Source organism: Grammomys surdaster, unplaced genomic scaffold (assembly GCF_004785775.1).
Source record: "Grammomys surdaster isolate TR1022 unplaced genomic scaffold, NIH_TR_1.0 338, whole genome shotgun sequence".
Taxonomy (NCBI): domain Eukaryota; kingdom Metazoa; phylum Chordata; class Mammalia; order Rodentia; family Muridae; genus Grammomys; species Grammomys surdaster.
The window spans coordinates 656,468-672,175 of record NW_021604757.1 but is presented as its reverse complement, the minus strand read 5'-3'; the positions used below and the strand labels follow the sequence as shown (position 1 = coordinate 672,175).

At 46.3% G+C, this 15,708-nt stretch overlaps 1 protein-coding gene across 1 annotated transcript in view; it reads right to left on the bottom strand.

The window, feature by feature from the left end:
- Positions 1-3,264: 3,264 nt before the first annotated feature.
- Accsl (1-aminocyclopropane-1-carboxylate synthase homolog (inactive) like) overlaps positions 3,265-15,708 on the bottom strand; it is a 14,452-nt gene continuing 2,008 nt past the window's right edge. Inside the window, exons 2-15 of the mRNA XM_028778606.1 lie at positions 14,258-14,811; positions 13,021-13,080; positions 12,524-12,594; positions 11,668-11,737; positions 11,313-11,379; positions 10,320-10,417; positions 10,021-10,098; positions 9,574-9,674; positions 7,973-8,062; positions 6,713-6,758; positions 6,472-6,613; positions 4,459-4,601; positions 4,218-4,371; positions 3,265-3,344 (exon numbers count right to left, since the gene is read on the bottom strand). Of these exons, the coding sequence (XP_028634439.1) occupies positions 3,265-3,344; positions 4,218-4,371; positions 4,459-4,601; positions 6,472-6,613; positions 6,713-6,758; positions 7,973-8,062; positions 9,574-9,674; positions 10,021-10,098; positions 10,320-10,417; positions 11,313-11,379; positions 11,668-11,737; positions 12,524-12,594; positions 13,021-13,080; positions 14,258-14,811 (1,754 nt within the window). The remainder of the gene's footprint in view (positions 3,345-4,217; positions 4,372-4,458; positions 4,602-6,471; positions 6,614-6,712; positions 6,759-7,972; positions 8,063-9,573; positions 9,675-10,020; positions 10,099-10,319; positions 10,418-11,312; positions 11,380-11,667; positions 11,738-12,523; positions 12,595-13,020; positions 13,081-14,257; positions 14,812-15,708) is intronic.

Here is a 15,708-nt window from a genome sequence, read left to right as displayed (position 1 = left end):
GTTCTCCCTGGCATGTTCATATTTCTATCCTTCTGCTGAGGCCCTCCCTCACTGGCACTACAGCCTACTTTTTGGGGATTCTGAGGTATACTGAAGACCAGCTGAGACACCAGCCTCATGGACTGAATAGCTACCGGATTCTCCGACTTTCCATCAAGACCTTGTCATTGTTGGGTTAGGTGGATTCACCTGTAAGTCACTCTAATAAATCATATATGAATTTATATGACTATATATTCCATTAGTTCTTTTTCTCTACAGAACCCTAATACTGAAGGCCTGGAAGATTCTGGGAGAGCCAGTGGTCTTTCACTCACATTCGAAGGCTGAAGAGGTTTGCCTCTGATATTAGTGAAGGGCCGTAACAACACAGTAGCAGAGTGGTGGCAGGGTAGATGGCTTGAAACCTGAGTAACTTCACCAGTGAGGCCCAGAGGCAAGCAGCCTAAAGAGCAAGAGCTTTTCCCTCTGCCCGACACCACAGTGTGTCACCACACTTAGGGTGGATCTTCTCATTTCTTCCCAATCAAGAAAAATTCACTTGCCTCTTAGTGGATTCCAGATCTGGTCCAGTTGCCAATCAAGATTAACCATCAAAGCCACGAGACACAATCTTGCTGTGTCTCTGTGCAGCCTTGCTGGCCTGGAACCTCCTAGATAATTCAGGCTGGCCTCAGACTTGTAGTGTTCATTCTGCCTCTGCCTCCCAAGTCTGGGAACTTGCAGGGATGTCATCATGCCTGCCCCTTTTGTTCTCAAATCACCTTTTTCAGGTAGTTGTCATAGCAATGAAAAAAAACTAATATGAACAGCAAATGTTAACAAGTGAAACATTCAGAACTTTACAAAACAACTTTTTTAAAAAATTACATCTATTTACTTCAGACATGTGTCACTATATGCATGTGGAGGTCAGAGGACAACTTATGAAACTCACTTCTCCCTTTCCACCATGTAGGGCTTCGGGATCAAAGTCAGGTCATCAGGCTTAGTGGCAGGTGCCTTTATTCACTGAGCCATCTAGCCCGTCCCCCATCTGAATACTGAGTTGAACAGACTCAGAAACAGACTAACACTTCCATGGAAGGCATGATTCCTTCTATCCCACGCCACCTAGGACTATCTAGAATACACAACTCTGGTGTGTCTGAGTTTATTTCCAGAGAGGCTTAACTTATGCAGAGTAACCCCTCAGTGTGTGTAGCATCATCCCATAGGGTGGGGTCCCAGACTCAATAAGAGAGGAGAAAGTGAGGTGAGCAGCAGCATCTATCTCTCCGTCCTGACTGTGGATGTAATATACCCAACTGCCCCATGTTCTGCTGCCACAGCTAAAGGTACACTCCACGCCAGAGCTTTGCTTCTCCACCACGGTACATGGAAACCTCAAAGCATGAGCCAAAAAAAGTCCTTCCTTAAGTTGCTTGAGAAAAGCAATATACTTCCTTTCGTTGATTGAAAGGAAAAAAGGAGGACAAGGAGGAGGAAGGGGAAGAGGAGGGGGAGAATCTACCAGAGCTAGTGACATATACCTGTAATCCTAGCACCTGGGAAGCTGAGGAAGATGTGTGTTCAAGGCCAGCCTGAGTTGTACAGAAAGACAAAAAGAGGTGGAACAAACCTGTTCCCAGAGGAATGTGTGTGGACACAAACCCACATGACTAACAAGGCTATCAGTGAGTACTAGAAGCTTTTCCAACTTCCACAAAAGGTTCCGACTCTGTTCTGTGCATTTCACAGCCTCTAGTAGGCAAGGGCTTCCCAGAAGCTCAGGTAGGCACAATTTGAACAGCGGGAATATCAAGAGATGGGAATGGAAAATTCCAGTTCTGGGAACTGAGGTCTATGATCCCCAACCCTGAAACTCATATGTGAAATCTTCACCCCTAAAATGACAGCAGTATCAGGTGAGACCCTTGGAAAGTGATCAGATCATGAAAGCAGAGGGAGCCCCAGCCTCCAATCATGTGATATCATAGGAAGAAAGAAGACGGCTCACCAGACACTTACATATTCGGTTCTTGGACTTTACAGCTTCTAGAACTGTAAGAAAGAGATTCTCATTCTTTATAAGTTTCTGGTATTTTATTATAGCTATCTGAAAAAACTAATATTCCAAGATTTGTCCTAAAACATTTTGGAAGATTTCTGGCATTTGAATGCAGGAATGCCCATAATACCCCATTCAGTCCTTCAGCCATTCATAAGGATGGAAGATTGTGAGCTTCTAAAGACGGCACAACTTAGTGCTCCTTCAGCATCCGGCTCTGAGTCATTTCTTCCCTTCCTTACAGGCCTGCCACAGACAGAAGTGTGTGTGTGTGTGTGTGTGTGTGTGTGTGTGTCAGTGTGTATGTATATCTCTGTGAGTGTGTATGTGTTTTGAGTGTATGTGAGTGTGTGTTATGTGTGTGAATGTGTGTTATGTGTGTGAATGTGTGTTATGTGTGTGAATGTGTGTTATGTGTGTGAATGTGTGTGAGAGAGTGTGTGTCAGTGAGTATGTGTCAGTGAATTGTGAGAGAGTGTGAGAGTGAGAGGGAGTGTGAGAGTGAGAGTATGTGAGTGTATATGTTGAGTATGCATGAGTGCACATGTGCATGTGCACGTGGGGAAGTCAGAACAGGACCTCAAGATCTCCCTCTAAGGCTTTCAACCTTGCTGCACTGAGATGGGATTTCTTGCCATTTTGCTAGACTTGGTTGCTAATAAGATGGTATGGTGCACCTGTGTGTGCCCCACTCCTCCAGTGCTGAGGATACGGGTACTCAAAGCCATGTCTAGGTTTTTACATGGAGTGCCTGGGATTTGAACTCAGGTCCTTATGCTTGCAGAGCAAAGCACTCTCACCCTCTGGGCTATCACCCCAAATTTCTCTCAGACAGTACTCTTCACATGCAAGCTTTCCAAAGGACTTAAAACAATCATCTCCCTCCAAAAGGAATATGAACCAGAAATAAAGCAGGCCTGGAACTGGAGAAAATAGAGCATGACTTTTATTAAATGATGAATGTAAAACAAAGCCATCTAAAAAGGAATCCAGGGGAACTGCCTTCCCCCTCTTACCACAATAAAAACATCATTTTTGAGTACAGAATAGCTAGCAAAGACTTAAAAGAAACAAGGCTTCTAAAAAGTCAGACACCCAGCTTAGGGGTCTTACTTGATGAGTGAGGTCAGACAGCACAGTGGCTCCAATTCCTCCTACTGTCTTCTGGCCACAAGGCTACTTTCAGGGGCCCATGACCGTCTGGAGGCAGCAGTCTAGGTCCCAGTTGTCTGCTCCTGCTCTTCCGTTATGCCTTGTTTGTGTTCAGCGAGCACATGGCAGAACCGATCCATGCCTAGAAGGTGCAAAGGAGACAGGAGAGAATGAGTTAACGACGTGCAGATGGAGCCCAGACAGACCCGGCTGGCAGCGAACCATCAGGGCCTCTGTTTATGGGTGCTGAAATCAGCCCTCTCTTCTTTGGGATGGAACTTGAAGACAACCTATCCTATCTCTTCTGGCTCTTTTTGAACCTAAGATCAAATCATGAGCCTGTCAGAAAGAAGATTTATGTCGAAGTCTGTCCTGTGGCTTGTTTGCTTCTTAACCTTTCACTGGGTTTGATCATTTACTTGTGATACAGGGTCTCTATATGTGGCCCAGGCTAGCCTTGACCTCTCAGACCTCCTGTCTCCTTCCAAGTGTCAGGATTGCAAGTGGGAATGCTCAGGCCCAGCTTCCCTCAGTCTATTTTCCACAAGGCTAAGCGGCTCATTGCTCATCTCAGCAGGTAGGAAAATGTCTGGCAACTAATGAGATGCTATAAATAATTATTCACATAAACACTGTGTTCTTCATGTTGCCAGAGGAGTGTGAGGATTCCGATAGAACATATAGTGGCTGCCACGATTGTCTGTCCACCACATCCACTGGACTCCAGCCCCACATGGGCAGAAAACCGCTCCTTAGAAGCCTTGGCCCAGAAGACATTCTCAAACACATGGCAGACACAGAACAAATATACTGGAAAGGTGGAATGCAGGGATAGATGGGTACTTAAGGAATGGATTACTTCCTGTTTATGAAGGAGCATAATTAATAGAATGGAAAAGGGTAGCTCAGAGAAGCTGAAGCTACAGGCTATTGCAAGCACAATATATTATGGAGGAGTTGGTGGGGCCTCTTTACTGCATGTCTGACTTGGGGTGGGGAGGTCAGCAGCACTCACCCACTTGTAGTTGAAGGTGATTTTCTGCGAAGACAAGGCAGAACCAGCCAGGCTCTATACACTTGTAGGACTGGCCACTAGATATCAACAGCTTGTTGTCCTGGAAGCGCTGGTAAAGAATCTGCTCTTGTTCAAACGTGCACGGACTCAGATACTAGAAAAAGGGAAAGGGAAAGGGGGCAGAGCTGAGCACAAGACCAGCTGACTGGTAAGCCCAGTGCCTGCCATTTGCAGAACTTACAGCTTTCAAGTTGATCCAGACAAAGAGGCCAGAGCCACAGTTGCAAAAAGGGATCTTCAAGTCCTCCAGTATCTTCATGACATAGCTATAAGCCTTCCGGAGCCGGCTATGGTTTTTAGGCAGGTACACCTTATTGATCCACTCTGGATGAGCAGAGAAAGAGTACCACAGATCTCATAGAAGACATCTGGGGGGGGGTAGGGGTAGGGATAGGGGTTCTTCCCAAGTGTCCCTTAGCTGGGCTTCATGTGAGCCATGAGCCATTTCAATACAAGATGGAGTCTGCCTTGCTGTGTCTGAATTGATAATATCCTGGCCCACAACTCTTATATAGGACTTTATAGAGCAGACAGAGGGCATCTTAATGCTCTACTAGAATGTTCCCTTTGAATAGATAGAGGCCTGTAGCCAAGGGATCCCACAAAGGGGACTGATCCCACTGTTGTCACCTGAGTGAGTTAGTAGATATGCAAAGCTTTCACTTGAGCTCTTGAACCCCACACACTGGACTGAAAGAGCCCGGCTAACGCTCTGGGATGAATTCAGCACCACTGTTCTAAGATAATAATGGGAAAAGAATGACATGAGGCCGTAGAAACCTCTATGCCTACCTTATACTGTTTGAAAAGTTAATTATGCTGGACAGTGATGGAACAGGCCTTTAGTCCCAGCACTTGGGAGGCAGAGTCAGGTAGATCTCTGAGTTCAAGGCCATCCTGGTCTACATATCGAGTTCCAGGACAGCCAGGGCTACATGGAGAAACTATCTAAATAGCAAAACCCTAAACAAAGTTTTAATTATGTGTGTATGTGCCAGTCTATGCATGTGTACGTAGGTGGTTGGGGAGTTGGAGCTCCTGGAAATGGGAGTTACAGGAAGTTGTGAGTTGACTGATGTGAGCGTTGGGAACAGAATTAAGGTCCTCTGGAAGAGCAGCACATGCTTTTAATCATTGAGCCATCTCTCCATCTCATGCCTGTGTTATACTCCTAGAGTATCTAGACAGAAATCTGAGGATGCAGTTTCTAGGTAAATCCTAGGTACATCTAAGGTTGAAAACCAGTATTGAAGGGGCTGAGGTCCAGTTTTCATCACATCTAAAGGATTCTGGCACCATGGAGGGTTGGTAGTCAGTCAGATTTCTCCTTTCTACTTCTTTCTCCACCCAAAGCTAAAAGCAAGCTGTCTAGCTACATTAGTTTGTTTCTTTAAATACCATGGCTGTCTCAATATAGTCCATCTACTGGTCTAAGCCTTCCAGTCTGGCACCAATTACAGGAAATTAAAGGGAAAGATTCTTTTCTATGTTTTAGTCATAGCATTAAAGGGAAAGGTCTCCTTTCAGGCCCAGCATTCTCTTGAGGTCCCTGGAGAATTTAGGGGCCATAGATCTAGCCATACAAACTCTCCCCCAAACATCTTTCTCCTTTGTATCCCCTGGAAATTTATTTTAATCCATATTGGAAAAGTCAATGAAAAGGACCCACTGTTGACAAAAGAAAATGTTTGCCTGGGGCAAGTAGGTCCAGGAGAAAGAGACACTTGCTGATCTCTGCTAGGCTCCATGACACATGCTTTAATCACTAGGGAGACAGAGGCAAGAGAGGCAGACCTCGGAGTTCTGGGCTAGCCTGGTCTACATGTTGAGTTCCAGGCCAGGGCTATATATTGAGACCCTGTTTCAAAGGCAAAAAGGAAAATTGACTGACTGGTGTCTGAGGTTCTTACCTTCATGTCTTAGGGAACCAGTCACAAGCAGTTTTCTAAGCAGAGCAGAAACTATTAGGCTTTCCGAAATAAAACCCAGCCTGGTTTCACACAGGTCCTCTATCTTCTAGCCACACCTATGCACTCACTGGGATTTACTCTGTCCTCCACAGTTTAACTTCAGACAGTGAACAGATCCTCAAGTTTATTGAGCACATGCTAGAGACCCATCCCCCAGAAAACCCAGCAATCCCCCATAGTCATAAAGTTAAGTCAAGATGCTATCCTAAGGTCCTACTTGGTACCTTTGTCCTGGAGCAGTCGCCACAGCTTGTACTGAGCAATGTCAGAGACACCATGGTAGTAGCCAAAAACTTTCATGGCAGACGCTACCTCCTTGTTGTGTGTATAGAGAACACCAAGGCGGAAGCCAGATATGCCAAAATCCTGGAGGAAGAGAAGTTGAAGAAGGAACATGTAGTTTCTCTTGTCTTTTGTTCCTAAGTCCCCTTCCTTCCAGACCCAAAGACAGGTCCTGGAGCTTACCTTACTAGTGTCCCAGATAATATGGATCATGTTAGGATCAGGCAAGCTGGAAAAGAAATTAAAAAAAAAATCAAAATTAGAGAGGGAAATAGTTGAAAAACAGATAAATGACCACCTCTCTGACCACCTCTCTGACGGAAAGAAGAAAGTGGACGTTAGGTTCTTCCTAGACAGGGTCTAACATGACCAGGTTCAAAGAGACAGTGGTGGCAGCTAAGCTAGATGTCAACACAAGGTGTCCCTGAAAAGCACACATGGAACAGTACTCGAGTGCCCACTGAAGGAAGTCCCAGGCCATCAGCCTGACTGACTCTACTACTACAGATCTGACTACAGATCTAGTCCAAGACCACCTCCCTCCTTAGCAGCTGTCCTTTCAGGAGTAAGTTGCCTATCACTTCTAGAACGTGCCCACCTGTCCATTCTAGAACGTGCCCACCTGTCCATTCTAGAACGTGCCCACCTGTCCATTCTAGAACGTGCCCACCTCTTACTGCCCCACCTTTGGTGAACCTGTCCCTTCTAGCAGGCATGCCAATGTCTTGCTTTGATGAAATCTCATTCTTATAGTCAAATTTTACATCCCTTTAAAAAAGTTTGAGTTGGGCATGGTGGGATATACTTATATTCCCAGCACTCAGGAGGTAGAGGCAGGAGAATTAAGAGTTTGAGGCCAGGTTGGGCTACACAGCAAGATGCTTTGTAAAGAAGTCCCTACCTGGCCAGCAATCCCTGAGGGCTTTCCTTAATAAATACATATGTGTGGGTGTGGGCATGTGTGTGTGCACATATAGGTGTGAAAGACACAGGTTAAAACTGAGTATCTTTTTACCTCCTCAATGCCCCCACTGCAGACAAGGTCTCTTAATTAACTGAAGCCCTTCATTTCATCCTGGCCGTGTGGCCAATGAGCTCCAGGGATACGCCTTGCTTAGCTCCTCCCCTACCTCGAGGGTCACATGTTGCTATGCTAGGATTTTCACATAGGTTCTGGGAACTCGAACTCAGATTCTCACACTTTCCTGACTGACCTGCCATCCCTTGACCATACTCGCTGCCTTGCTCAGCATTCACTGATACACAGAATGGCACTTGGACTCAACACTCATGAGGGCAGCGGGCCCTTTGTTCATCTTCACAAGCCCCACGGGTACTTGACTCATTCCCCAGCACACATCAGGCAAGTTCCTCTTCATGAATGCCTCTACAAAGCAGGAGACTCATGGTTCCTGCTCCCAACACTGGTGTAGATAAACTTACTCTTTTATACTCAGAACGCTCTGAAATGTGGCAGATGGCTCAAACACGGACAGCATGTAATTCTCGTCCACGATCACGTGCAGCTTGTGCCTGGCGTTGGGAAAGGAAGAAAATACATCTAGTTTCTATCAACAATTTAAAAAATTATTACATTTTAGTGTGTATGCGCTCACACGCGCATGTGTGCGAGCCCAAGCCTACGCTTGCACTCTCAGCATGGTCCATGGATGGAAGGCAGAAAACGACTTGTTAGGATCATGTTGTTCAGTTTGTCAGGTTTGGTGGCAGACACCTTCACTCACTGAGCCATCTGGCCAGCTGTCTCTGTAATCGTCACTCACTCTCTTTCCTGCTCTTGGATACAGCTCATTTATGCCTATTGTCCCAAGAGCTTACTCTACACCTCTCCACGGGACATTATTGTGTACACAAGAAGGAAACTTTGCTCTAGCTGGCAGTACAGAGACGGAAAAGGACACAAAAGAAAGACACCTATGAGATAACACATCTAACTCTTTAAACACCAAGCAAACAGGAAAAGAGGCAAAGCTTCCCCAAGTGTTTAAGTCAGTGACAGACAGGAGCTGCCATCCAGGGTCCAAACTGATTCACAGCACCGGGTGGGCTTTGAACACATTTTTGTCTTCAGTTTGCCACAATCCCCAGAAACAGCACCATCACCCCATGTCACAGATGTAAAGTAAGGTCCTGAGACAGACCAACAGTTGACTCAGCCTAGTAGAGTCCTGGAGCTCAGGTGATGGCTAACATTGATTGTGAATTTCACAGGATCTGGAATCATCTAAGAGACCAGCCTCTGGAAACACCTGGGAGGGATTATCCCATTTAGGTTAAGTGAGGTAGGAAGACCCACCCTAAAGTGGGTGCTGCTGTTTTCTGGTCTTGAGTCCCGATCTCAAAAAGAATAAAGGGGGAGAACTGAAGCTAGCTGAGCAGAATGGTCTCTCTCCTGCCCATGGACCCAGCGTGACCAGCTGCTTGAATCTCCTCACCCTGACACTCCTGCCATGATGAGCTATATGTATCCATGAGCCATGAGACTGGACAATCCTTCCTTTGCAGGGTATTATGAGACCAATAGGAAAGCAACCCAGATAGCCAGAATTTACACTCGGCTCCACTGAGTTCTTGATGGCATCCCATGTCTGCCTCAACTGCCGGTTGATCTGGGTCAGTCATGAAGTCTGAGTGCCGTTTCTAGAAAACAAATTGTCTGTCCTACAAGGGTTCACTGCAGGACTCCAGAGGCAACTTTTGTTAACCTGCTCCTAGCAGGGAGCCATGAGAGTCTGAGTATCTGTCATCCTTGACACTACAGCCCAGGGAGTCTGGAAACAGATACTGGGATAAAGCGCTTCAGCCACCATGAGTGGGAAAGCAACAGAGCAGCGCTCTGGTGCCTAGGTAAATGTCTGTGGGAAGAGGTTGGACAGGAAATCAAAGACAAATGGTTACTATAGGGGCCCCTTTCCCTTCACTTAATAGTCTTTATAGAACCCTGCAAAGCAGGATGGGTAATCTTGGATAAATTACTTTTGTTTCTAACTTCTTGCCTACATGTGATGGAGTAGAACACATACTTCTTGGCGAAGACCAGGTACTTTTGCAGTGACAATTGAGTGTAGACACCACTCAGAGGATTCTGGGGGTTGATGAGCACAATGCCTTTGACATTTTTTGCCTGAGAAGAAACCCAAACACAAGAGTGAATACAAGTCCTTTTACATCTGCCCCAAATCCCACCAAGCATCTTTTATGGCTCGAGACATCTAACTTAGGACACCTCGATAAAGCCTAGGTAGCATCTCATGGATGCAACTCCATGCTGCCAGCAAAGGGTGATGTGTTCTGGAAGTTTCCGTGGATGGAACTCACTTCTACAGTGAAGTCAGGTACTTAGAACTACTTGCTGTCTTTCCTATCTAGAGAAAGCCCCCACATCTTGTATCTAAGTCTCGTTACTCAGCCTTTTCAAGACCAACAGTGGCAACCCTGAGATGACGGCTCCCCCAACTCCCTACCCTTACCTCCTTCTTAGCTTGAGTGAGGGCAAGCTTGAGCTTATCCACAGTGAGTTGGAAAGAATACGAGTCGGTCCCGGTGACCTGGAAGACACATACCACTGAGAAAGGCTTGTTCCTGAGCCTGGTTTCTCAAGCCCCATATAGTCCTTGGCCTTCATGTCAGGGTGTTGGTCCCTACATAGCTTCTTCACCCTGGTATCTGCCCCACTCCCACCATCATTTAAAGGACAATGCTCCTCTGTCTCTTTGGGGCCCCTAGAACATCACCAGATGGGTGAGCAGGGAAGAGGCCACATTCTGACCTGGCTCTCCAAGTAGACAGGAACAAGCTCAACTTTCGAATAGAAGTAGGAGCTGAAGGGGAAGCTGCTGTAGCACGGTGTGGGGATCAGAAGGGCATCTAGGAGCACAAGGAGTCAAAGCTGGCTTCCAGTCAACATGAGCAGCAAGGATCCCAACACAAGAGCCCCACATAGCAATCTCTTCTTCTCAGTCCTTGAGCTCATTTCGTAGGACAATGGTACATTTTTGTACACATTCATTTGGGAAGAAAACTCTTGCTAAGAGAGGTGATCACAGTGAACAGCTCAGAGTCCAAGGTATGACTCAAACAGGGTACTTCCCGTTAGAAAAGTCTTCCTATTGAGATGCCAGTGTCTGTGTAGCTACATGTGTACCCAATGTGCATGCACATGTGGAGATCAGAGGTCAACCCCAGACTCCTTACTTTGGAACAATATGTCTTGTTTATTAAGATAGTGTCTCTTTATTGGTGTATTTAGGCTGGCTGGTAAGCAACTTTTAGGGAGCTGCCTGTCTCAGCTTCCACAGCTTCAGAAGCACAAACCACCACAAGCACATGCCACCATGTCCAGCCTTTTATGTGAGCTCCAGGAATTAAATTCAGATCCTTGTGCTTGAGTGACAAGCACTTTTCTACCTAAGCAATTGTCCTTAACTTTAAAAGTCTTGTCTGACTGGACTAGGCACAAAATGTCAAAGGTCATACACAAGAAAGTTTCCTAGTGTTGAACCTTATGGATTTCATTTCTCTCTTTTCTTTCCCACTTTTCTTGGGCTTCTGGGCCTTTTCATCTAGATCACCTCTTTGAGAACTGCCACGTTTCTTCCATATTTAATTAGGGCTCTAACTCCCTTGAGTTCCCAGAAATGATGTCTCTGGCAGGACAGAGTAGCCTGCACTTGTGGAAAAGACCTCAAAACTCTTCTCTTCCAAAGTCCAGTGCTGAGATGTCCCTGCAAACATGCCAGAAAAGTAGAGCCTGCTAACTTACCACCTGGGTCACACAGAACCATGGCCAGTGAAGAAAAGATTGAGGAACAGTTATTCAGAACCACCACCTGAGGACAAGGTCCAAGAGATAGAGTCAAGATCAGTACCTGTGTAAGGAGGGTATGCACAGGCCATCTCCCTCTCCTCCCAAAGGGCAGGTCCCAGGACCTCCTCTACTGTACATCCCCCAGGAGACCTTTTCAATTGGACATCTCCCAGGGACTTCCTAATGGTCCTCCCCCAAGACCCTCCTAAGCTGGATTTTACTGTGCCCTGCCAGTCTGAGGGTTCTCCCTGTGGTCTATAGATGATGCAGAAGGAGCTGAAAAGGACAGTCCTCCACTGATCTCACTCACATTTTCTGGATCAAGAGGTGTAGGTGCCTTGCAGTAGTGGGTCAAGAAGCTAGCCAGCTCTTCCCGAAGGCTGTAGACAGACCAGAGAGACCCTAGAGTTTGCAGGTACCCTTCTTCATTCAGAATCTAGATGACACACATTTTTAAAGAACATAGTATCCAACCTTAAGGAGATCTTTGCTATCCAAGCCAACCTCATCTTATAGGACTATAGACTAAAGTTACCTCTCCAGGGTCACGTGGCTATTGAGAGGTGGGAGAATTATAAACAGATGCTCTTTCTGCCAGCTTAGACTGCCTCCCGAGATGTTTTATTCTTAGGCAAATCCAACCTTTTGGCATTGAAAGAAACATTGTCATCTACACAGTTCATACTCAAGAACTGTGTGACCGAGTCTTAAAACTCGGTCAACAATTCTCAATGTTTTAAATATCTTAACGGATTTGCATTGGGCTGCATTCATTAACTATCATGCCTAGAGCTAGACATATCTGATAGGCATTTCCTGGACGTTATTAGCCAAAGATACAGGAAAGTAGTTAATCTTAAATATGGTGCATTTGAGGGAAGGGGATATGGCTCAGGCGGGGGTAGATGCTTGCCTAGAATGCATGCATAGAACCCTAAGTTCCATCTTCAGCACCACAATAAAAGCAAGCATGATGATATACACCTGCAATCCCACACTCAGGAGGTAAGTGTGGGAGGGTCAGAAATTCAAGGTTATCCTCAGCTAGATAGGGAGTATGAGGCCAGCCTGTGCTACACAAGATTCTGTCAATAATTGTATATATAGCCAATGGATGATGAAAGAAAGGTGCCTGTGGAGAGACTCTAGTTCTGAAAGGCACTTACAAGGGTTGTCCTTTCCAGTCAGAGTATTGCAGCTGGGCTTCATCAAGACAGTTCATGTCACTCTGAGTCAACTGTTGACAAATAGAATATGAAGACAGGCAGTCCGGGAAGGCCAAGTGGGCCTTATTTTGTTCCTAGTTCGTGCGTAAGTCTCTGCACTGAGAAGCTACAAGTCTCCCAGCAGGGGAGCAAGGCTACATGCCATGTGCTCCTTCATGAATGGAGGCTAGCCTTATCAGACACACATGTGCTTTAACAGAAGTATCTGACAGCCTCTGTAGGCCAAAGCTTTGGGCAGGCTCTCACTGCATTCCTGCCAGACTACCTCTAGACAGTCAGCCAGGCCAGGAGTTTAGGTTATGTTGTTCTAGAAGCGATGTCTCGGCTCTCCCCGTGATGTCTATGTTTTCCTCCTGGACCTCCCACAAGCTAAGGAATAGGCCAGGGAACTGGGCCCAGAGGAGCTAAGTCTCAACTAAGCCTAGAGTATTGCTTACCCTTGCTGTAACCAGGTCAAGGCAAAGCTTGTTCTCGATGGTACTAAGGTTGATGTAGCCCTGGAAGTGGAAGGAATCTAGGTTAGCTCTCTTCCTCCATCCTAAGACACCTTTAGGCATGCCAAGAAGTTGTCATTGTAGATTAGTTCAAGGGAAGACTCACCATGCCACAACATAGTTCAACATCTATCAAGTTTTACAGCTATCTAGTCCCCTCCCCAGTCCAACAGACAAATCAGAGCAGTTGGACTGTGCTCTGTGTACTAGGCACTGAATTCCTTGACTGCAGACCTTACTCAGACTCACCATTTCCTGTGAGCTGCCTTATGTCTTGAGAAAAGCATTCCATTTGATCCATTGAAGGAGGAAGAGAAGGAAAGTTGGAAATCTACCAGACAAACACACTGAGTGGCAGGCAGAACCTCTCTAGCTCTACCCAGATATTGGAGCCTTATCAACAGCAAACCCTGCCTGTGTCCATCTCTGCTATCACATCGAAGCGGACTCCAAGTTACTGTAGATGATGCATCCCTTACATACAATAGAGGTGACAGATTCAGTTTCTAGAAAAGCCATGGAATGGCCATACACAGCTTAGACGAGAATAGAAGGGAAAGGCATGACTACGGCCATGAATGACTCCACCCTTTGAATAAAGAGCTGCTGTTAATCTCCTTGGCTAAACGTCCTTTGCTGGCTGCTTGCTGCCCTCAGGGGAATATTTGAACCCCTGCCCACCTGTGCCCTACTTCTAACTACAGTACTCATCTCTACTCTGGCACACGGGTCTTCTTCCCGATCACACCAAGCTCTTCCAACCTTCCATACATGGTTCTCACCCGTCTAGGAACATCATGGCCACCATCACATAGGCTGTCTGGTTGAGACTTTCCGAATCCCTTCCGTGCCCTGGGAAATAGTCTAAACTCTTGTTTCTCTCATGGTTGCCTACACCTGTCACTATGCTTCATTTTACAAAGGCAGGCTCATTTACCAGCATGAGTGCTGTGACTGACTGCTGAAGTTAAAGGAAAGGTGGTAGGGATGAAGGGACTCAAGACATTCCCCTCCCCCAGGGCTCCATCTTCTGGGACATTATCAGTGTATGTCTATAACTATATAATTATTCTAAGACAATAATGTTAGTGCATCATAAAGAGAAGTAATCATAAGAGAGACTAGGCACAGGACCCAGTAAATTCTTGAGATTGGGGCTTTCAAAGCTGTCCCATCTTACCAAAGGGTTCTCATCCTTGTGGTATTTGTCTGTCTGATAGGCGTCATAGCTCTGGAAGCTTAAATGGTAAAACTCATAGATGTCAGTCCCACGCTTGGATAGGGTGCAGCTGGCAAAGGCAGCCTCAAGATCACCCAGCCTAGGCCTGGGTTGGCCAGTCTGCCAAGATGACAGGGCCTGGTGCCCAGCTTTGATGGCACATCTAGAGTCCGAGCAAGGGAGAGGTACTTGGAACTTCAGTTTCCTTACAGTGTTAGACCATACAAGGTTGACAATCTGAGACAGTAAGTGGCCCATCTTCTTTTCCTGATTCCTGGAGGCTCTTGTGCATTGCTGATCTCCTAGTGAGAGGCACTGCATCTGCTGGTTTGTCCACTGCAAGAACTGGTCTGTGACGACATGCTGCAACTTCAACATCTTCTCCTGCAGTATTTTGAAAACCTTTTTGGAGGACTTCTTCTTCTTCTTCAGCTGATCCCTGAGTTTGGGGTGGGCACCTTTCCAGTTACTCGGAGTTTGGGTATTGCTATCGGCCTTGGCAGCCTGGCTGGAACCTACAGAGAAAGAGATAAACACAGAAAACAAAAGACAGCTTTCCCCGAGGGTCCTGGCATGCATGGTTGGGAACAGAACTGATTCTCAGGCTCATCACCGGCTTCTCCCACCTCTGTGTTCTGGGCTTAGGCTCTAAATAGCTCAGAAAGCTCAAGAGCATGCGTAAGCATCCCCAGCTCAGCTGCTGGTGCATTCTACAGAGATGCTCTTAGAATGTGTCTAGAGAACGAGCAGTAAGGCCCTCTAGGAGGAAAGAGGGAGTTGGCCTTTTCTAGGTTCTTCTAGTGCTCCTACCAGAGCAGACTTTATCAGGTTCTACAAGAGAAGGAAGAGGGCTTGTGTTATTCAATCCCAGTACAAAGTAAACCATCCTACTGAAACAGGTCAGTATATGATTGCCTGGGGGTCAAATCTGGTCTCACCTGTTTTTATAGGTAGCAGGTAATCAGGGACTGGGAAGATGGTTAAGTTGGTAAAGTGCTTGCTGTACAAATATGAGGCCCTGAGTTCAATCCCCAGCACCCATGTTAAAAGCTGAGTGTGGCAGCAGGTGCCCATCATCCCAGCACTTGGGAGGCCAAGGCAAGATGTAATGGAGGCAAACGGCAGAGTCAAAGAGTTGTAACAGAGGCCATCCGGTCCTCAGAGCTTCAACTACTTTAATGCTTTTGAAAAATATTTATTTATGCTGGGTGGTGGTGGTGCACATCTTTCATCCTAGCTCTTGGTGGAGCTGAAGCAGGCAGACCTCTGTGAGTTTGAGGCCAGCTTGGTCTACAGAATGAGTTTCAGGATAGCCAAGGCTACACAGAGAAATCATGTCTTGTAAAACAAAGCTGAAGAAGGTATAGGGGTGTGTGTATGTGAGAGAGACACACAGAGAGAGAGACACAGAG